Source organism: Anas acuta, chromosome 19 (assembly GCF_963932015.1).
Source record: "Anas acuta chromosome 19, bAnaAcu1.1, whole genome shotgun sequence".
Classification (NCBI taxonomy): domain Eukaryota; kingdom Metazoa; phylum Chordata; class Aves; order Anseriformes; family Anatidae; genus Anas; species Anas acuta.
Genome location: NC_088997.1, coordinates 3394349 through 3416401, shown reverse-complemented (window position 1 = coordinate 3416401; position 22053 = coordinate 3394349). Strand labels below are relative to the sequence as shown.

The 22053-nt window shown below is 51.9% G+C and overlaps 1 protein-coding gene across 4 annotated transcripts in view; it reads left to right on the top strand.

Moving 5' to 3' along the window:
* Positions 1-1225: 1225 nt before the first annotated feature.
* The window catches only part of YPEL2 (yippee like 2), a 28406-nt gene continuing 7578 nt past the window's right edge, over positions 1226-22053 (top strand). Inside the window, exons 1-3 of one of the 4 annotated variants that reach the window (XM_068655593.1) lie at positions 1286-1341; positions 10422-10627; positions 11368-11680. In XM_068655593.1, coding sequence (XP_068511694.1) covers positions 11564-11680 — 117 coding nt within the window. In that variant the 5' untranslated portion in view covers positions 1286-1341; positions 10422-10627; positions 11368-11563. Of the gene's footprint in view, positions 1342-8302; positions 8462-10421; positions 10628-11367; positions 11681-18206; positions 20638-22053 lie in introns of those variants that run through there. The other 3 variants (XM_068655594.1, XM_068655592.1, XM_068655591.1) reach the window with 3 other exon arrangements.

Genomic DNA, 22053 nt, shown 5'->3' with positions numbered 1-22053 from the left:
AGCTTAAAGTAAGCCCACAAAGTAGGCTCTTGTTGCTCTGGTAGCAGACTAAGGATAACATGACAATTTCCTTCTTGAGTCTATTTCATTGCTAGCAACTACCATGGTGCTCAAGTCTTCATTAATAGGATATTTAAATTGTACTTGGCAGTACCACCAGCTTACAGGAACAAATGCCATTTTGTGGTTTAAGATCTGGTTTATACAGTCTCTTAGCTAGCTGGCGTGCATTTCAGTAATGTGATCTGAGAGGCGTGTTTTGCTTGTGTGGAAGAAAACTATGCTTATAATGCAAGGTGGAAAGTTATTTTTCTATATGCGGGATATTCTATTTTATTACAAATAATACAAATACTGTGTTGTATCACCCATTGCTTAATGCTTTTATTGTGCATTGGTGTCCATATATTTACTGTATAGAACAGACCATTCCCCTTGTAGTTACCAATATTTCCAAATACAATAGAATTACTTAAAATATTCATATTAATATTTTAAAAGGCAGTAGAACAGTAGAGCAAGAATAATCCCAGAGAGCAAATGTGACGTGTAACTTCTGTCCCTGCCTGTGACAAAAGGACGGATATAAAGCACAGTTTTAATAATGGTTTATACTATGACAAATTGTTGCTAACACTTAGGAAAGGCAGAGGTATGGCACTATTTATGAACCAGAACTCCAGGAAAAAAAAGGCAACGAGATGCCATCAGTTTATTTCGGGCTGTGTGCTGCTTGACTCTCAATTAACGTGCTCTGAGGTAATCACACCTCAAAAAACATTCTGTTAGGGCTGCGTGCAGGTGGGTACAGGCCAGATCTGCTTCTACACTCGGCCACACGGGGCCTGGAGGTGACAAAACGCTGGGTAAGGCCGGGGGGGCTGCTCATGGCGGCCCCCTCTCCCCTCAGGGCCGCCCTCCCTCACGGGCCCTGGGGTGGCGGCGCCTTTAAGAGGCAGCGGCCTCTGTTTGTTGTCCCCCCCGCCGCGCTCCACGCCGGCAGCGCCAGCGCCGCTCCCATTGGCTGCCGCCGCCCCAGCTGCTGCCTGCGCGAGGCGGGCGGGGCACGGGGGGGGGGAGCGAGCGGTGAGCTCAGGAAGGGAGGAGGAGGCGGGCTTTTCTATCCGCCTCCGCCCGCTGATTGGCGGAGGCAAAATGGGCTGCGGCCGGCGGCGCCCAATCGCCGGCTTGTTGCTATGTGCCAGCGGGCGGCGATTGGCCGGCGGAGCTGTCCATCGGCGGGGGGGAGCGCTTATAAAGCGGCGGTGGGAGGGCGCTGCGGGGCTGCCTGGGGCGCGTCGGCGGCCGCGCTCCGACTGCGCTGGGGCCGCGCTGCGGCGAGTGAGTGCGGCGGGGGGGGGCCGGGCCGGGGGTGCGCGGCGGGGCCGGGCTGCGCCACAGCCGCTTCCCCCCCCTCACAGACACCTCCCGGGGGCTGCTCCCTCGGGGGGGGGGCGAACCGGGCCGGGCGGGCGGGCGGCGGCCTTTGTGTGAGGTGGGGAGGGGGGGGGGCAACATGTCCGGGCAGGGGACGGTGAGGAGGAGGAGGATGAGGAGGAGGGGAGGAAGGCCGGCCCGTGGTGGCCCGGTAGCCGCTGAGCTCGGGGCTGTGGGACCGGGCCCCCCCCCCCCAACCCAGGCCGGGCCTTGCCCCCCCCCTCCCCCCGAGCCGTCCTCAGGTGTGGGGACCCCGTTGGGAGGGGGGGTCCGGGTCTCGTCCTCCCCTGCAGGGACCTGGTGTGGGGCAGAAAAACCAGAGGGAGCTCGGTGAGGGTGAAGCAGCCCTCTGTGGGGCTGGGGGTGAGGCTTTCGCGCTGATTTCTGCTGCCAAGGGAACGGGGACGGGTCCAAAAGCGCAGCCGGAACCCCCCCCATATACCTCCCCCCCACACCCACTGGGGTGAATCGGGGTGAACCCGCTCCGGGCTGCGGCCTCCAGGCACACACAGGGGCCAGGGGCAGGCTGCCGAGCTGAAGCTGGGACCCGGCACCTGCCCGCCTGGTGCTGCCGTCCTCAGGGCCTGCTCCGTGCTCCAGGTGAGGATTTTCTGCTGATTCCTTCGCTGGTATCCGAGGTTTGCAGTGGGCAGCACGAGGAGGCCTCTGCCGAGCCAGGCGGTCAAAAACAGGCAGGTACGGAGAGCTGCGGGAGAGGATCCTGCCCGGAGAGGTGGTTGTGACTTCGTGCTGCCAGAGCGCTCCCGTTTACGTTGTTTAAGACCTCGCCGTGCCGAGCTCCACGCCTCTGCTTGCTTTGAAATGTTTGCTGTGTAATGGTCACGGTTGAACGGAGAGCTAAGACGTTGGCCTTTTCTCACCGGATCCCTGTTTCTTGCCTCCTGCTGAAAAGAAAAACGAGCTTTTGGTGCTTGGAAGGTAAAACTGGGAATGCCGTAGGAGGGATAAAGATATTTCTTTAATCTAGTGCTTCTTCATTTTATTATTATTTTTTTATTTAAAATTTTAAACCTTTCCTTGCAGGTGTCTCTTTTCATGGTGCCAGGGCCTGGGAGTAGGTGGCACGGCTGTGTCGGTCATGGGGCTGCCTTGTGTCCTCTGGATTCACAGGCTTTGAATAAGTGATTTCCTTTCTTTGCTGTTTGGTGTGGGTAGTTGAGTCAGGGTTGCACTGAGGAAGGCAGCATCGCTACCTGTAAATCCACATTCCCTCAAAGGCTCCTTGACTCATGGCTGAATACCTGTTGCTGAGAGAGAATATAATTAAGGATCTGGTCACTCTGGTGTCGATCCTGGCTGGCAGTTTAGAAGGTGGGAGCTCCTTGATCTAGTGTGCTACTACCATAGGAGCATTGCAGGGATTGCAGAGGAGTAAAAAAAACATTTACTTCTTGGTCTTGCATCATGGTCTTGCCTTTGACCACGTGCTTAGAAACCTCTTGAAGGTCAATAAAGCCTTTCCCTGGGCTTGGATGGTGAACTGGGAAATCTTTGTCTGTTTGAACTTCAGAGGTCAGCTCTGAAGTGCTAGAGCAGGGGGATTTGGGAGAGATCACCGAGTGGCATTTGGAGAAATGGGGAGTTCTGTTCCCTTAGCTGCTTGGAAGCTAATCGGTGAGGCTCGAGGCAGAATTGCGAAGCAGAGCGTATTTATCGCTTTGAGACCATTGCAAAATACACGGCTTCCTTTCTCTGTGAGTTGGTCCTTCAGTTTGTTCCCTCTTTTCTGGGTTTGTTAACGCCGGGGCCTTGTGCCCCAGATCTAATCACAGAAATGAAAGGCTAAGGATAGATTTCCTTTTCCTTCCAGAAACCAAGACAAATCTATAGACGAGATCGACTTCTATGACTCATGCCAGGATTTTTCATTTCCTTAGAGCACATCTTCCTCTGGTAAATCAGCACGTCTGCTGCCGCTGCGATGCCAATTGAGCAGCCGGACCTCTTTTTCCCCAAACAAAGACTTTTTGTAGGTCTGCCTCTTTGGCAGGGGGGGTGAAATGCAGTTTTTTGGGTGGGCTGCAGGGCCTGAATCTCGCTCCTGGTCGCCCCCAATCCCTCCCAGCTCTAGTTCTCACTGGAGGAAGCTCAGCATCCTTTCTCTCCCATGCCTTCCTTGCCCCTTTGTTCTGTGCTTGTCCGGGCATGGCCCGCATGGTGGCCTTGCAGTTCAGGAGCCAAATGCTCCTGCCTTCTGGTTTTGCCACCCTCTGCTCACCCACCGCATCCTCCAGAGCTGCCCAAGAGCGCTGCCGCTCGCTGGGGCGGGATGTGTGGTGCCCGGAAGCGTCGCCGGACTGGCCAAGCCACTTAAGGCTGCAGGAAATAACGTAATTAATAAGACTTAGCTCCCCCACATCTCGTACCCGACAATCTCCAGTCACTTGACAGTGCTAATTAAAGCTAATCACGCTCCTCTGTTTTCAGTAAATAGCTATTATCCTCACTTCACTCTTGCTTTAACAAATGATAGTGCCGGGCAGCGTGAGTCAGTGGAAGTTGTGGGAATGCAACCCCTAAGAGCCGCCTTCCGGTGCCTCCACGCAGGCTTACAGCAGCCAGAGATCGCTTCTGCACCTGTTCCAGCCTTGTTCCGGCGTGTTACGAGGTGGGATGTTGTGCCGAGGCCCAAAAATACACAGCTTTTCGCCTCTTACTGCAGCTGTGACTCGTACAGAACTGAGAACTGAACTCCCCGGGTCAAGCGAAGGCTATTAAAAGTTGAAAAAGCTGAGGATGCTTTGAATTTGCCCTTCAGAGAAGGTTTTGATCCTCGGAGGGGGAAGGCAGAGCTGCGCTCTGGCTTCTCCTGTTTCACGTTGGCAGCCACTTTGTTAGGAGGAGAAAAATGTAGCGTGGTATGACCTAGGGATTGCACAGCTCAGCCACGGGGCTCTGGAAGATTTAAATTTCACTGATGAAGTATTACTAAAGGATGGCTCAAGCAATGTATTATTAAAAACAGATTGTCCAGCCTCGCCAAAAAAAAAAAAGTTAATAATTAACTATAAAAAAAAATTAATGAGAATCCCAGGAACTCCCAGCTCAAGCATTCGTCAGTAGGCACGGAGCTGCGAGAGGCGAGTCAGCTCGCATGCCTTGGCAGTAACGTGCAGGCTAGTGAGGATATCGAGGAGGAACTAATGACAAAAACTGGTCGGCTAACAGCTGACTTGACCATCTCAGACTCGATTCGGTTATAAAGTCTCTGTCATGTGAGCACTAGGGCTGTAAATCTTCACCTGACTTTTCTCCCGTGGCTCTAGGGCTGCTATGCCTTCAATGGAAATGCGAGCTAGAAGCACGACGGCTGAACTGCCACGGAAAGTATGCACCTCATTAATAAAGTAGCTGTTGGGCAAAAGTGGTTCTGGAGGAGGTTGGTCAGAACTCAGTGCTTTATCCTTGGTGTTGGTCAGAAGAAGAGCTGCAGATATCAGAGCAGAAAATGGTCCTCGGGTCCTTTGGTCAGTCGGGTGGGAAGAGCTCTTCCTTCATGTCTTCAGCTGAGGCTGGTCCTGGGGCAGGGCTGGGAGGGGTGTTGCATTTTGCAGGATGCTGGATGTGCATCGTTTTGGTGGTGTTTAATATCCTTGATCCGTGGCTGCGAGTGCTGCCGTCATGCTGAGCACGTAGCGCGTTGGCAGGAAGGTGGCTACAGGTGAAGGGCTGCATCTTGCTGCGTGCGAGCCCTTCTCTTACCTCCCTCTGGTGCATGGCCAGTGCAGATGAAGGGCTGGTAGCCCGGCGTGTGGGACGCTGGCATCAACTCTCTTGAAACATAAACGAGGAAACGGAGCCATTGGTGTTTTAAATGAGCTCAGCTTGCAGTTTGTTTATTTGTGGCACAAGCGGGGTTTGCTGGTTTGCATCCCCCTGGCACCTGCTGGGGCTGGAGCCAGCCGTGCCGGAGCGCGGCCGCGAAGCAGAGGTGGGCATCTTGCAGCCAGAAAGCCTCCAGCACCGCCTGCTCTCACAGCGCAGCCTCTCCTGCATCGCAAGGATGCTGCTGCCAGGCAACTCGCGGGCGAGTGGGATGAGGATTTGGAGCAGAGGTGGCAGTCGTCCTTCTGGCACAGGCTGAGCTCCCCGTGCCGGCGCAGGCAGGCCCTGAAACGGTGACAGATTCCCAAGGCTGAAAGGTGATGTCTGTGCTAGCAGCCCTGCGTCTTTGGAGATGAAATTGTAAAAGGAGGCATTTTCTGGAAGCTTTCCAGAATGGTTTCCCTCCCTTGCCTCCCCGTTGTGGTGTCGGTAGCGTGTTGGACGGGGTTGTTTTGAGCAGCGGGCTTTGTTCCGTGCTGCAGGGAGAGATGAGTTAGCATTTCTGACGCTCGATGGGCCTGAATGGCTGAGTTCAGCCCCAGGTCTGTAATAAATTCAGAAAGTTCTTGTGGTCTTCAGGTCCCTGCAGCCCACAGCAAGGAAAGAAGCATCTCTGCAGGGTCTTCAGTGACGTACCCAGCCTGTTCCCGTGATTGCCAGTCGGTTGTGAGCTGTGGCTCAGTACAGGGAAGCTTCTGCTCCGACTGCAGGCAGCCTCTGCGCTTGCTTCTGGTGCCACAGTTGCACCTGGGAGCCTGAAAATGCACTGGTGTGGATGTTGCCTAATTAAAAAAAAAATCTGTTTAATTTTATTTAATCTCTAAATTGTCAGAAGGTAAATGAACTATGTAAAGAACAATTAAAATATATTTTTTCATAGATTACTTCGTTAATCCATAATTTATTAAAACCAGCATTGATGTCTACAGTGATGAAGCTGGACTGACTTGGGGGGGGGGATTAACCTGAAGCGAGTCTTGAAGCTTTGCTGTTTGTTCCTCCGATCGACACAACGGCAGGGACAGTTTTAGTATCGACAGCTACCCAGCAGAACAGAAACCGATGTTCCTCCTGACAAGCTGCCTGTGGGATGTGCAGGCACGGCAGGTGCAGCGTGGCTGGCGCCGTGCCTGGCCCTGATTCACTCTGGCCAGATAGGCTTTAATTGCTGTTTTCTGACTCTTTTGATGCCCTCTAGTGGTTACCTGGCTGTTGTCTGCGTTATGTTCTGGTGTCTTTTTGCAGCCACCCATCCAGATCCTGTTTCCCAGAACCACAAAGTGCCTCCTGCAGCTGGCGGCTGCTGTCTCCAGGGCACGGATGGGAGAGCTGAGGTCTGCAGAAACGGAGTGCCTTGCTAGGAGATGCCCAAAGGAATAAGGGAATGAAGGATATTTCCAGCTGAAGGTGGTTTAAGTGAGAATCTCGCTCCATGCTGTATCTTTAGTGCAGTTCTGCACGTGAATCTGTTGAAAGTAAAAGTAATGCAGGCATGCAGTCTGATTTCCTTTCTCCATGGGCTTGCAAGGCTTGGAGAATGAGCTGAAGAAGCACAGGCAAGGAGTCCTTCCTTAGGGAAGGACACTCATGGTTCTTGTAGCAGTAATGACTTCTGATCATGCTGATACCCCTCACCAAGAGCATTTCAGATACTGCAGTAGAGGTACATGGCTTACACCCATCTGCTACTTCTTTCTTGGCTTTCCCAACGCTCGTCCTTTCATTCAGAGCCTTTCACAAACACCTTACCCTGCCACCTTCAGATTCGACTTCATCTTTCCAAAGCTGTTGCAGCCCTGTGCTGAGGTGAGACCCTCCCGAAGCGCCAGGATCCTCCCTGCAGCCCCGCACCACACGCGTGCGGAGGCTCCCGGCTGTGCCAGGTATCCCCGAGGGGTCAGCATCTGGCCTTGGGACACCAGCTCTGATTCCCCAGGGAGGATCAGCACAGCTGGGTGTTAAACCCAGGCTCCCCTTTTAGCTCGTTGTGTTAGAGACGAGCCTTCCTCTTTCAAACTGCGGTGTGTTAAGCAGTGTGAAGGTGGCTTCCATGTTAAGAAAACCCCGATCGGTGTGCCTGCCTCAAATGTTTTGTTTAAACCATGCTGAGACCCTGGAGCAACGCTGGCTGCTGAAGTTTGTGACCTTGTGGAAACAAAGAACTCTCCCAGCTTGGTTCCCGTTGTGGTGTAATTAACATAACTACATCTCTGGGTCTTCCCATGGTAATGCGAAGGCACACCGAAGCAGGAAGCTTGGGCTTCCAGATCGTTTTTTACAGAACTCCTCCAGGCAGCTCTACCAGCGTTTGCTGCTAAGCATTTAACAAACTAAAGGCTCTTATCTTAAAAAGTAAATAATCCATAAAGCTAACCCACAAACCTGCTGTTTGCCCTTCCAGAACGAACAGGAACATTTACCTCTGAGCTGCATTGCAAATGGGTTGGTTGCAGAATTGGGCTTCATGTGTAAGAGTTCTTGTTCTGTGCTCCTGTGGTGCGTGGGCTTGTACAAACAGCAGCCTCGCGGAGCTGGCATTCAGCACAGGCTTTGCCTTTCTCCTCTGGTGTTTCATGAATTACTAAAGAACTTAATGTGGAAAGTGGCTGTTGGACAGGTGAAGGGTGAAAACTGAATGAAAAAGCTGTTTGCACAGTAAAATGTTGTGTTTTTTTCTTCCTTGAGGTGTAGCAGACTTGACAGGGCAGCAGTGTGTGCAGGCAGTGCGTTCAGCTGATTTTCTCACCGATTGCTGCAGCAGAGGAAGTCGATAAGCTTTTTCCTAGAATCCATTCCTTTTGTCTAAGCCAGCTGTCTGATTTCTTGCAAATTAATTAATCTGTACAAATATCTGTTGCATTGACTCAACCACGACCATTCTAGAGATAAACTTCTCCTGAATTCTGAAAGAAAAACTCCGGATTCTGTTGCAGTGGCAGATACTCATCTCTCTTAGGCTGTTAGGCACACAATCATTGAGTAATGGAAACGTTTTTGTTATTTATTGTTTTAAAAAAAGGTTAATGGAGTGACTTCACAGCTGCCCACTGTCAGCGAGGCTGAGGAACATGAGCTCACCGGGCTCTGCAGAGCCAGAGGCACGGCCTAAAATCAGCCTCGTGCCTTGGCTCTGCAGCAGAATGAACGTCTGTGAGCTGGTACGTGTGTTGTAACCCAGGTGTGTTTGCCACTAAGACAGGGAAAAAAATCCAGGTTGTTTTATTTTTTTTGCATTGCTGAGAGCCACAGATGTTATTTGATGTATTTTGAGATGGTAATTGAGATGGATGTGGGTCCCTCCAGCCGAGTGGCTGTGCTCAGGATGGAAAAATGCCCTTCCTACTGTTTTTCCCTCCTCTCCACCACTGCGATGAGGGCAGAGCTCCTGGTGTAGATGTGTACGTGAGCAATCTGGCTGTTGTTGGCTAGATGCTGAACATCGGCAGTCTTTTTATAAAGTATGGCTTCCATGCTGGAGTTTATCTGAAGTTGTTTTATTTTATTTTATTTTTTAAGGCAGGTTCTTTCCTACCATCTTAGCTAGGTTTCCCAGCAAGGTCTTAGCTCCCAGATCTTCATGCTCTCCTCTGGCTTGAGTGAAGAGATGAGTTTGCCCTCTCAGCACGGTACTGAGAACAGCAGTTGCACTTCATCGTAATCTGTGCTCAGATACCATCCGACTTGAATTTTTGTGTCCTGTTCCAAAAGGTCAGGTGCTTTCACTGCTGGTGACTGTGTTGTGAGGTCAAGTAAATGGATGCTCATCAAATGCTTCTGCAGAAAGCTGTGTGCAGCTGGTGTGTGCACGTCTCCATGTCTCTGAGAGAGCCCAGTTGCAGTATTTCCTCCCTCCCTCCCTGTTCCAGGACACCAGTGCCTAGGAAGCCTGGCCAGAGGGGTCAGCAAACACCAAATGGGCATTGCTCCCGTGGTACCTGCCTGGGCATCGTTTGTGTCTCTGTCTTTGGGGCTGCTTCCTCAGGCTGCCCTCTTGCCTGAAGGGGAGCAGTTTAGTTCCAAGCGAGCCCTTCTGTGTCAGGATGGACCTTGCGGAGCTCTCCCTGTAAGTTTAATCAGATTAACGAGTGTTGGCAAAGAGCTTTAGGGATGGGAAGTGCCGTGGAAGTGCTGACGGCTACGATCAGACAGATAAGCGTTATCAGCACTTTGCAGGATGAGTAAGAATCCTTTTCCCATTCGACTGAGATGTTTCTGTAGAGGAGAAGAAAAATATTTCAGGGGGAAAAAACCCCACCAAAGCACACAGCTTTCCTGCTGGCTTAGCAGCCTCTGCCTCCTGGCGAGTGCTGGGCTTTGGACCACGCTGATGGGGCCGGGGTGAGCCCACGACAGTTCTCCAACCTGTGCTGCCTGCAGGAGCTCTGCTGGAAAGCTGCAGGTGCTGCTGGCTCTCGAGGGATGTCCAGCTGGCAGGAGGCTTGGCAGGTAACGTGGAGTCCCTCAATCTCGTTACTCGGCAGTGACGAATGGACTCGGGAGAGGCGTCAGAAAGGGGGCTCTGTGCAAGGTGCCCTGGTGCCAAGGGGACGAGTTGGTGGTGTTTTTATTCGCACGTGTCTGACAGTGCTCCCGCGTGGGGCTTTCCTGCAGGCAGTAATGGGCTCGCAGCCTGGTTTGTGTTGCTCTTGCAGCCTGTCTGGGGCTGCTCTGTCTCGGTGAGGTGCTTCTGACTGGTGCTGGGCCGAAAAGCAGCTCCGCGTGCTGCAGTTCTGCAGGACTGCCTCCTAGCACAGCTCTCCTAGCTCCTGCCTTCAGCTCCCTGATAGATTTCCTGATTTCCATCCTGCTGTTTGACGCCTGTCCCTTTAGCAAGCCCGAGCCACGTTTGCTTAGACGAGACCAAGTCTGTCCGTGCTCTGCCGTGTCCCTGGAGCTCGGCGCGTCGCTGGCGTCTTGTCTGGGACAACCCAGCTCAGTGTGCGAGCTGCGAGGAGCTGGGCTCACGGCTTGGTGACCTGGGCTGGCGTTAGCCTCACCTGGAAGATGGTCGGATACGCTTCAGGCAGGTTACTCGTACCAGCTAGAGACCAGCTGTCAGCTCCTGCACCTTTCTGTTACCTCACCTGAGAAATTTCCGCTGCAGGTCAGGTGCAGGTTGGTTTTCTTTTTTATTTTAGGATAGGGGTGGTTGCAGCATTTGATACACAAAATGCAGACTCGGGAACTGAACAGAATCCCATCTTTTATGCGAAGGAAATCCTCCTGGGAGGAGCAGCCAGAGCCCGTGATTAATTTCTAGAGCATGTGTGCACGCTGGGTGCCGAGTACTTCCCTCGTTCCACTGCTGCCCCCATTCTCGGAGGGAACACCGATACCTGCTGAGGTGAGAGGGGGAATCTGAAACCTGATTTCTGACAGAAAAGAGCCAAGCTTGAGCTACCTAGCAGGCTGTCAGGTAATGCTGGATAGCAAAGAGTTTTGCCAACCTGAAGAGAATTTTGAGCCGTCTGCTGCCGTCAGGGTGGACCCGGAGGCTGCTCCTGGCTGTGAGTGCCCTCAGACGGTCTGACGGGGAAAACAAAATACTGGAGTGCGGTTTGTAGAGCGGCTGCTGCCCTCGGAGCTTGCTGCAGGTTAAAGAAGGTGAGCGTGGTGAAGTAATCCTCCATTTCCCAGGTGGAAACTGGGGCGGCGTGGAGAGAACGGGGCTCCTGGCTGCCTCCAGCTGACAGAGCCCAGCTCCTCCGAGGGCTGCTGGAGCTGGGCGTGTGCTGCTCCCCAGAGGGGTCTGGGAGGCCAGGCGTGATGAAAATGATTTTCTGTAGCATCTTTGTGCCTCTGTAGCTCTTCTAAATCCATTAAGTGTTGGGAGAATGAATGGAGGTGTAGGGGGTTGAGTGGCAGAAGATGGTGGAGAGCAGGAGCGGGGCGGTGAGGGCAGCCAGCCCGTCAGCAGCTGAGCTGTGGACACAGCCCTGTCCTTCTGGGTCTGATCTGCAGGCTGTGTCCGTGTCCCTGTCCCCTGGCTGCTCCTGTCCCCTCTGCTTCCTCTGGGCACTCGGTCCCCCCGCCGGCCAGGAGGCAGCCGCAGCTCACCGCGTCTCTGCTCTGTTCCCAACGCAGGTCTGTGCCAGCTCCTCCGTCCCCTCCGGCTGAATCTCTTCCTCTGAAGCTGTCCCCAGCGTGTGGAGCCTGCCCCACACCCGCCACCTGCCAAACCACGGCCTTTACCTGTGTCTTTCGGTGTTTCCCGTGCGACCCCTCCTGCGGCAGCGCCTCCTGGGCCACCCCGGAGTTCACGCAGCGCTCGGTGGCTCCAATGGTGAAGATGACAAGGTCCAAGACTTTCCAGGCGTATCTGCCTTCGTGCCACAGGACCTACAGCTGCATTCACTGCAGGGCTCATCTGGCTAACCACGATGAACTCATTTCCAAGGTACGTGCCTGACCTCACCCCGTGCGCCGGTGGCAGTCGCTGTGCCAGCGCCCGGCCTTCGCTGCTGCGGTTTTTGCTTGGAAAATGGGCTCTTAGCCTAGAGGATCTAAGGGTGAGCTGCTGCTTTTGTTAAAAGTCAATTCCAGAACAGCCCCAGAGGACAGGTTTCCTCACGGGTGGTCTGTCTCTTGCCGTGATGCCAGCTGTAAATGCGCACGGACGGATGGCCGGGACTGAGAGTTACCTGCCAGGGCTCTTTGGGTGCTTGCTGCTCAGCACAGCCAGAGGATGCTGTCCTGTCTACGATCCCGTGATCATGAGGGGAAGGGTCTTGAGGCTAAGCTGAATGAAAAGCTTTCAGAGCCAATACATAGGGGTCTTTGCAGAGGGAGCAGGCCAGTTAAGCTCTTTCTGAAGCGCAGAAACTGCTGCTCTGCTTCCTCACAGCAGCTCTCTGAGCCTGCTGTGCCTGGCTGTGGTCAGGCATCAAGTTTCTAGGTTTGGGCTGCCTTGGCAATCGAGCCTCCATAAGGTTTATTCAGCTCGTAAAACCCGTGCTCAGAAAAAGCAGGCACACCGTAAGATTTATTAGCTGAGATGAGAGGAAATTGCACTGTGAACTCTGGGCGTGTGTGCACCTTGAATGAGTTCAGCTTCTGGAGCAGCCTCAAGAGAGAGAGGCCAGGATGGCATGGGACAGAGCTGCCCTGCCTGTTAGGGTGCAGTGCTTCCCCCTCCCTGTTGCACAGAAGAGACAAACTTGTGTCACCTTGCGCCAAGGGCACTGGTTGTGCAGCTGTGAGGGTCCTTCTGGATTCTTCCTGCTGGTGCTCTGACCTGCCTGCTGCTGCTGGAGGCTCTCCTGCCTTCTTCTCCTGGTTGTTGCCTGGCTGGGCTGATCCACACCTCTGTGATGCTGTCTCCATGCCAAACAATCGAATTTAAGCGTTCTGTTATGAATAATGCTGGTTGCAGACTGCCACAGTTCGGGGTTTTGCAGCTTCTCTGTAGACAGGCTTCCTCTTAGGCTATTGCTTCTGAGTCATTGTGGGCCTCTTGGGGGCTCCTCGCTCCGGTACAGTGGCCGCTATGCTCAGCAGAGCTGGCCTTGAGGGCTATAAAGCCTGCAGCTTTTAAAGGAGAGGAGGCTGTACATTTCCTCAGCAGAAGGAGGTTTTGAAATGTAAATGTCCACAGGAGAGTGGACCGGTCTGTGCCCCGGGTCTGGGCACAGAACCCATTCAGCCTCTCAGCCCGGCTGCGTGCCTTTAGGTGCCTGCTCCTGTGCTCGGGTCTGTTACCTGTAAAAAGGGGGTGGTCACTGCCCTGGCTCTCCCCTGGGAGAGGTGTTGCAAGCTGGGTTTTGTGTTGGGACCCAGGAGGTGCTTTAGTGGCTAAAGAAGATATTTCACCTTGTCCTCATCATAGATCAGAATCCGAGCTCTGCTCTTTTAACTGTTGCTGGTCCCAAAGCAGAGAAAACACGTGGCTGCGCGTGCCCACTGGTTGCACCTTTGACACATTTTCCCTTCCTTGTGCCACGTCCGTGCCCCCTCTGGTCCTTTGTGCAACCTCTGGTCCTTTGTGCCACGCAGCTTTGCAGGTGAGTAGCTTCCAGCTGGGCAGTGCCAGCGTGCCGTGCTGCTCGGAACTGGAGTTCCTGGCCATCGAGGTGTGCAGCGACTGCCCGGAGTGCTGACTGCTAAAAACACGAACGCAGGAGGGAAGATCCAAAGGCACAGACTAAAGCTGTGTGTCTTGAAGTATGGAAGTCTGAACTGCAGTGTGCTGGGGTGCTCGTGTTGCTCCTTCGAAGGGTTTGTTGTGGGCTGCGGTGTAAATTTTTGATGGTGCTGGGGCCGCTTTGCTGCTGAGCATTAGTGGGTCACGCAGTCTGAGTCCAAAGGGTTTGGGGTTTTAGGTTTTATTTCTCACAGTTATAAACCTTAATAAAATACGTTCTTTGTATAATTGAAAACTTTATAAGAATAATTGTGCAATCACAATTTGTACAACAGGCTATTAAACTGAGAACAGAAGGGCAGTCCCTGCCTCAAGGGGTTTCCAATGTGTGCAGAAACTTTCCCAGGCAAACTGAAATAGTCATCTTTTTATCTGTTTGAGTTAGGATTTAAGCATCTCCCCGAGGCCTTCTGCAGCTCTTTCATCACAGGCTTCTATTAGCATCTGAGAACCGGGCGGTGGAATTGCCGCGCTTGTTTTCCATCTGGAAACGTAACAGACTGAAGGAAGGAACAGGCACCGTGAGGACTGAGAAGGGAACGGGAGATGATTTCAAACCAGAGCGTTTCTCAGTCTGCAGTGCATCCCATCTTGAACCTGACTATGTCACTTGATTCAAAACAGCCCAAATGACACCATGGTTGGAAACACTCCCCAGAAAACAGGCTTTTATGTAACAGCAGGGTGTTGGTGTTTTGGCTTGAAGGAATTAATTCCTATATTCATTTTGCCCCAAGTCGTACAGAGACCACATGAGAGCTGTGCTGCTTGGCGTGCCACGAGCTTTTAGCTCCTCTGGACACGCACACATTGCAGCACTGGCTCACGCCGTTGGCCGATGCGCTCTCTGGAGCTGAATCCCAGCATTGTTCCATGTCAGCCTATACTTTATTTCCTCTTCTCTGCATCTTACCTCTTAAACCTTCAGCACCAGCGTTAACTCACTCTGACTTCAGTGTTTTGCTGTGACTGGGTATCAGAAGCTCTTTGACAAATACACTTTGGCAGGACAGTTTGACAGTTTTTGCTTTCTTCTCTTCTTTAGGAAAATCTCGTGCATTGACATGGGTGGAAGGGTTCTCTCTAAGCCATTGCTATTTAAAGAAAATAATCGATGCTGAGGCTTTTAAGAAAAGCTGAAGCTGTTACACGAAGCCGGTTACCAAAATGTTGCCTGCTTTCTTGGCCTTTTATCTTCTGCAGCCGAAGGGAGAGAGCGGTTTAGTGTGTCTGATTTGTAATGAGATCCAAATTGTGGCTTGTGTCGTCTGGCCAAGAAAGGTCTGGCTGACTCAGGAAACAGAAGGTGATCAGATAGATGGGTGGGGTGAGTAACTACTTTTCATTTATATGTTCCTTCGGTGTCTGGGCTAGCGGGAGCGGAGGTTCTTGTTCCCTCCTAGCAAAGTATCACTTAAATGCGTGCCAAATTTAGTACATGCTCTTGTTTCATTGCTTTTTCCAATGCCTAAATGGACTGAGACTCGTGGAACTCAACCCAGCGCTGTAACAGATTCCTGTGCTTTGTTCCCCCCTTTCCCCACCTGGACAGCTGAACTGCTGCTGTTTTGTCCCGTCTGCTTGGGAGATGCAGCTCTGGAGCAGGTACCGTCTGCTTTTATTAATTAGTACAGGGTGTCTAATCCCCTTTGGCTGTACCCTGGAAACAAAAGTATCGTGCCAGGCAGCTGTAGTTAAAAAGTGTATTTCAGTGCCTTCCCCTTGCCAGAAAAGAAATGAAAGATACTTGTTACATTTCTCTTTCCCAGGCACAGCATCCCATGGTTCTTAGAACCTTTAAGAAAAACACACATTCCATAATCAATGGTGGCAAAACCTCCTTGGAAAGGAGATGGGGGGCTTCTCTTGAGCAGTGTGCCTGCTGCCTCGCTTTCTAGTGCAGGGCCTGGGGGAACAGCGAGCAAAACAGACATTCAGCAGAGTAAACAGCAGTTCCTCTCTGGCTCGGAGTAGATGCGATGCTGGTTTCTACCTGATCTGGGCTTTTCACTTTCTTTGTCTGTCTTGGAACGCATGAATTTATGTGTACCTCGTGTCCAGTGGGGAAGGATGGGAACGAGCAGAAAGACGCCGGCCAGATGCAGCCACGTTGGTGTCTTGGTTGCTGCCTTTTTTTTGCTGCCTTTTTTTGCCATGCGAGAAGTAATCCAGCAGAAATGTCCCTGATTATGGAAGTATGTAGGGAATGTCTTGTGGGCGTCCTGCAGTTTCTTTTTCCATGAATTACTGTGATCCAAGTGCTAAACATTATGCAGCCATATATCCTCTGAAGTTAGCCTAAGGCTTGCCTAAGAAGTTTAATGTTTTCCTTTGATGTCTGCTCAGGACCCTTACTGAACACGAATGCGAAATCTTTCAACACAAAAGGCTGCAGTTCCTCCAGCCCCGAGAATTTAGAAAAGAAAGAGAACTTGTGTGTGCCTGACTTTCTTGACTGGGGCTGGATTGTTAGCGAGGGATTACTTACAAGCCCTTTTCTGTCTTTTGAGGCAGGAGTTGCAAGGCTTAGAAGCAAACCTCGCTCCCAGCCATTGAGATTCCTGCACCTTTTCCATCCCTGGCCAGCAGGCTGCTGGAGCCTGAGCTCCTTGGTACAGCAGCCTCCTGGTGATCCTTACGGCATGCTGAAAGCAGCAAACTCTGCTCCATCTTCCCACTGGAGGATCTTAGAAGAATTTGAAACTTCGGTGCCAGCTTTCAGATAAGCTGTGGATGAATTCTGCTGCTTGAGAGCATTACTGCACACCTTACGTAGCAGTTGTTGGGCTTTTCTTTTTTCTTTTTTCTTTCCCCCTTTGAGTATTTGAAGAAGTCAGCGCGTGTTCCCACTACCTCGCCTCTCAAGAACCATTCAGCGGCGCTGCCAAGCCCGTGTTTTACGTCAGTTCACCTTGAAGACATGAAGTTACTTGCTGGGGAGGGAAGGGGGGCATGCACACAAGCCAAAGGACTAACCTAAAATTGGGATGTGGCTGTTTCGAAACTGCTTTAATGGAAAAAGAGGTACTTGGTGTGTGGCCAAGATGAGACGAGTGAAAATCCTACGTTTCTGTCATAGGGGAAAAACTGAACAGGGGGATAAGTTATTCTCTTCTCAGGGGTGAAGTTCTTACCGTTTTGGGTTTCTTCTTGCTTTTAAAGTAGGTCTTGTTTCTTCCCAAATGTGAATTTAAGCTCCCGGCTTCACACTAATGAACCCCTAAGTCCAGGAGGAGCTATCATGTCTGACCTCTCCTAGAGCATGGGCCAGTGAATTTCGTCAGGCTTGCAGCACGTCTCGCAGAAAAAGCAGTTAGTCTTGGTTTGAAGGCTTCAGGAAGGAAAATTCACTGCTCCCCTCGGTCACTTTTTCCAGTGGTTACTCATCCTCACTACTAAAAATTGGCGACACTGGATTGAGATTTGTCTGGCTTGAGCTTCCAGTTGGTGGTCATTCTTTTTTATTTTTCTAATAGATCTCTGGTCCCTACTATTTCTTGCTGGGGAAGTTAATGGTATACAGTAACCAAGGGCACTCCTGATCACTTTCCTGATAAGCTATACGGATTCAGTTTTGTCTGTCACGGTAAGATGTTATTTTTTCCAGTTCTGTATCATTCTTGTGGTTCTTTTCGACATTTCTAGCGTTTCGACATCCTTTTAGGAATGGAAACAGGGCTGGTCTCATTGTTCCAGCCTCAGCAGTATGCAGCAGTAATATCTTCACAGCGTATGCATTTCATAATTGCATTAGTCTTACTGGCTCAGCACTGCACACTCAGCTTCTGCTCATTTATTTCGCTATTAGCTCCTTAGGCACCGGCTTTATCAATTTTACGCACATCTCTAGCAGCTGTCCAGTGGCTTTTGCATCCTGTTTTTCAGCTCTTGTTCCATAATGAATCGTCTTTCAGATATTATTTGGAGCTTTGTTCTTAGCTGCAAGTATCGCTAGGGTTCAAGGAGGGTTTTTTGGCCTTTTTTAGCTTCCCAATTTTGCTGCTGTGATGAACTTTTAGTAAGGTACCTCGTAGTTCTTGATTTCCACGAAGCTTAAAATTAAACTCTAGTTCTCAGTAGAACAATGTGATAGCAGAGATGTTAAATGGGAGCCTTTTCCTCCAGTGTCTGACCCAACAGGGCAGAGATGAGCTCTGGCACCCAAATTCCTCCCCAGGAGACCGTCACGGGCAGGTCGCGGGCTGCTGGCCTGAGCTGGAGCAGGGCACCAGGGCTCAGCAGCTCTGGGAAGCCTTTATGGGAAAGACAGAGAAGAAACCAAAGTGCCCTTTCCTGGAAAAAGTTGGAGTATGAAATCTGAGCTGCATAAGGACTATTTGTAGTACCTGTTCCGTAGTGCAGCCACCTGAATGAGATCTGTCCTGGGTAATTGCCTCCTCTGGGGCTTATCCTACAAGGCACGGTGCTCGCTCAGTTCCTACCGGCCTTCGTGGGATCTGAGGGCAGCCAGCATCGGGCCTCTTATTTAGTCAGGATGTGGTTGTTTAGCAGAAAGAGCCCAAGGAAATTTGTACCTCCTTGTATAATTGTGTTTATGCAGCAATTAATTGCTATGTGATTTCTAAAATACTTCATTCTGGTCCCAGGAAAAAAAAAAAAAAGGGAAAAAGGTAATAATTCAAAATGGTTTTGAATTCCCTGTCAGGGAGGATAAAAATGGATTTTCGAATCCATCACTTTATGGAAATAACTCTCCCTCTTCCTCTCCCTTAAAATTGATGACCTGAGCATAAATAAAATATTGTTCCCATTTGTTACCCAGGGAGCTGCCAGGGCCGAAGGACAGTGAATCATCAGGGCTTTTGCTGCATCTGCTGCAGATCCTGAACGACTGGAGCATGGAGTCGATCAGGTCTGAGCCTTCCCGGCTTCCTTGGCTGTTTCGGTTGTTGGCCCTTGGAATTGGAAGAGGAGGAAGTTTTAGCAGGCCCACACAGGTCACAGCTGAAGTGTCCGGGAAGGCCTGGCAGGTCTGAGCTGGGACCCGAGTGCAGGGGGTGGATTGATGGGAAGGTAACTCCATCCAGGTGAGCCTTCCCAGCAGTGAGGTGTGCGTCTGCTCATCTGCACAGCAGCAGATCTGGCCTGGGGGAGCAAGGAGCTGCTGCCCTGCGTGTCCCCCTGCAGATGTGGCTCTTGCTGAGAAGCCAGCGTGAGCTCAGCAGCCACGTTAACGGGGCGCAGGGATCCGCTGAGACAGGGCGGTCGCTGTTACGCTCCTAATTAAGCGTTGCATTAGCAGTTTCCATTTTCCATCCCGGTTCTGTCGTGTGCTTAGCTCTAAAACCCACGCAGTAGCAATAATTAATGTGGGGAAAAAATGGGCATTGCTTCCTCCCTGCTGCTCCTTCTCCAAATGACTTGGTTGTTGGGTGATGGAGCCAGCATCAGCCTGCTGCAGGGAGTTACAGCTCCTGCCCTAGCAGTTGTAGATGCTCCAGAATGAAACCACTTTTCATCTTTCTGTATCCAGAAAGAGAAAGCTGGGCTTCGTTTTCATCTTCTGTAGTTTTTTTCCCCAGCGAATAATAAAGTTCTGCTCTCCCCGTTGCACTTCCTACGTACCAAAACGTGAAGGGTTGCGTTCGATGGCTGTCGCTGGGGACTGCAGTGCCAGAGATTTCCCTTTGCAGAGGGAAGCTCGAGAGCAGAGAAGGAGCAATTGCTCCCTGCTCTCATGGGGCTGCGCGTGCTTCTTGTCCCACATCTATAACCCCTGCTCGGGTTGCGGAGAGGGACATCTCTCTCCTGAAGCTGCTCTGGTTCTGTGTGCTCCCCTAAATATAAAAGCAAACACTGGGAAAGGAAGCAGAAAGTATTCCCATCGCTTTCCATTCTAAAGTCAAGTTTTGAAGTGCTGCAGCAGCAAGCAGAGGCCATCAAAAACTGCATGAGAACACACAAAATGCTAAGTTTTATAGAAGTAATAAATTCAGTGTACTTTTTATTTGCCTTCTGTTGTTTGTGCCTTTAGCATTCACATTTTGAAATTGCACTTTGAAGTCTGTGGGCTAGAAACACATTTAAAAATAAATAAAAGCAGAATCCAGGAGGCACAGAGAGGGCTCACGATTACCTCTGGGCCGTAGCAGCTTGTGTCTGAGCTGAGTCAGGGGCTGCAGGGGAGCCTGCCAGGCGTGTTGGAGGCAGGAGGGGACAGAGGAGTTTGCAAATACTTCTCTGAATCTTGAAATACCTCACAGAACTTTGTTCAGGCTTTAGCTTAGCAGACTGATGGCTTAAATTGGCGTTGTACTTGAGGAAAAAACTCGAACCTGGCCATTTGTCTTCCCCTAAATCCTGGTTTTCGTTACCGCAAAGCCCCAGAAGGGATCTCTCCTTTCCTCTGCAGCTTCAATGGAAAATTTCCCTTTGAAAGAAGTCTCTCGCTCTCCCCCTGGTAATAATGGAGGGTCGGGCTGACACAGGAATTAATAACCAGGAACGGTGCTCCCGAATCCTCACCCACTTAAATCACCTCGCACAGCCTGCCTGGGAGCAAGGCAGCCCCGCTGGAGCACTGCTGTCACCTTCGTGGCGTGCTGACGTGTGTTGGAGAGCTCTTCTCATGGGCAGCACGGTGACGTTTCGTGGCAGAGGGTGTCTGCAGGGTGCTGGGGGGGTTCCAGGTGCTGGGGGGGTTCCAGCTTCCCGAGCAGCACTGAGGCTGTGGCTGTAGCACTGCAGAGCTGCTCCAAGCCTTCTCCTGCAGTTCTCAGTGCTGCTGGGCGTCTGGTGAGCAGCGCTGGCTTTTCTTAGCTCCATCTCCTAGAAACACGGAAAGATGAGAGAATCACACCCCAAAAACTAGGTTTGCTGCTTAAATTTGCCTGAAGATGAAGCTGTGCACAGCGTTGTGAGGATGGGGAGGCTAGCGTAGCGCGGGTTCAAAGCACAGCAGAGGGCCTGGAGGAGGTCTGACCGAGGCTTCAGCTGGTGCTGATGGCATGGTCCCCTCTTCTTCTGGTTTTCTTCTTCGTGGAGGATTGTTTCTGGCCGCTGGAGAAGCAGGCGGTGTGCGTGCACTGCTCAGGACCACGTCTGCGCTGGATGCTATCAGCTTCGCAGCACGGAGCTGGTCAGTGGCTCCAGCACGCTGCCCAGGCTGTGCAGCAGTTTCCTTCTCCCAGCCTGCAGAACCCAAGGCACAGCACGAAGCTGCTGGGACGTGGCTGCCCCTAGGACACACCACGGTGAGCTCGCTGCTCCTCACTCGTCCATCACACCGCCCGGGCTGGCGGTGGATAGGGCCGTGCTGAGCTAATTGAATTACTTCAGAGCTGAGTTGGGTCTGCTAATTCCATATCGACGCTGGGCTTTCCATAGCATTAAGGACCCGTGTTAGAGCTCAATTAGAGCTCGGAAAGGCAGCTGGAGCAGGGGAAGGGCACGTCTGCGCCCGGGTGGAGCAGTGGGAGCGGTTCCCTTGGCGCCGGTCGTAGCTGGCATAATCAAAGCAAGATGAGCTCGCTTAAATCTGATCATTGACTGCCCCTTCCCTGGGGACAGCAGGAATTACCGACCCCCGAGGAGCTCTGGAGCCTGTGTGGGTACAGGGACCGACAAATTGAGCTCGTGCTCCTCTGGGAAATACCATCGGGCGTGCTGCTGCTGGGCGTGGGGGTTGCTATAAACACGCTGCAAGACTTTTTTTTTTTAATCAGAATCATTTTACTTGGGATAGCAGCTGACAGGAATTGGGATTAAGTGCTGGAGAGAGTGGGAGACGTGCAAAGGTTGTCTGCTGGTGGTTTGGGGCACGACATCGCCCCGTGCCCGCTGTGTGGCTGAGCGCTGCAGCAGCCAGTGCCTGCGCCGTGTTCTGCAGCACCCAACATGGTTTAAGACCCAGCTGTGTTGTGTTTTTTTTTAATCCTGACAACGTAAACAGGAATTGCCAGGTTTAAAGACCGCAGTTTCCTTGGTGTTGGAGCTTTGCTGAGTTTCCCACCCTTATTTCCTCGTGCTCAGAGAGCCTGTGGTTTGGAGCACGTCTTCGTAGCAGGCTCGCGTGCGTTCTGGGTGAGCTGCCGTCGTGCTTTGGGTGTACCCAAAGGTCTCCTCCCCATGTTCAAACTGTGTTTTATGAGAACAGAAATGTCGTGCTCAGAAGTTCAAGGTCTAAATCAGCAGGACCGAGTCGTATACCAAGGTGGGAAGGAAGCAGTAACAGAGCTCTGGATGCATCCTTGCATGGACTGATTGCCCAGACGTCAGGGACTCTGAAGCCCGGGAGCTGCTGATGTTGCTCAGGGCCTGCTGTGCCCCGATGGGGACATCCCAAGCACAGGCATGGCCCTTAGCCAAGGGGCTCGGATGGCTGTACCTCTCCTGGTGCTGTTGGCATCGCCCAGGACGTGCCGGCTGCTGCTGAGCCCGGGCAGATCCTCCAGGCTCTCGGTCCCCGTTGGTGTTCTCTCAGCGAGGATTATTTGTAGCTCTCACCAGTGCAGCTCGGAGGGGCACGCTGTGTTCCTTCTTCCCTCTTGGGGACCAGTTGCTGTTTCGTTTTTGTTTTATTGCCCTGGTAAGAGGCTGCCAGCTGGATGTAGGTAAGCGGCAGCGTTCTGCAGAGGAACATCAGTGCGGAGCCATTTGGTCCTGGCAGC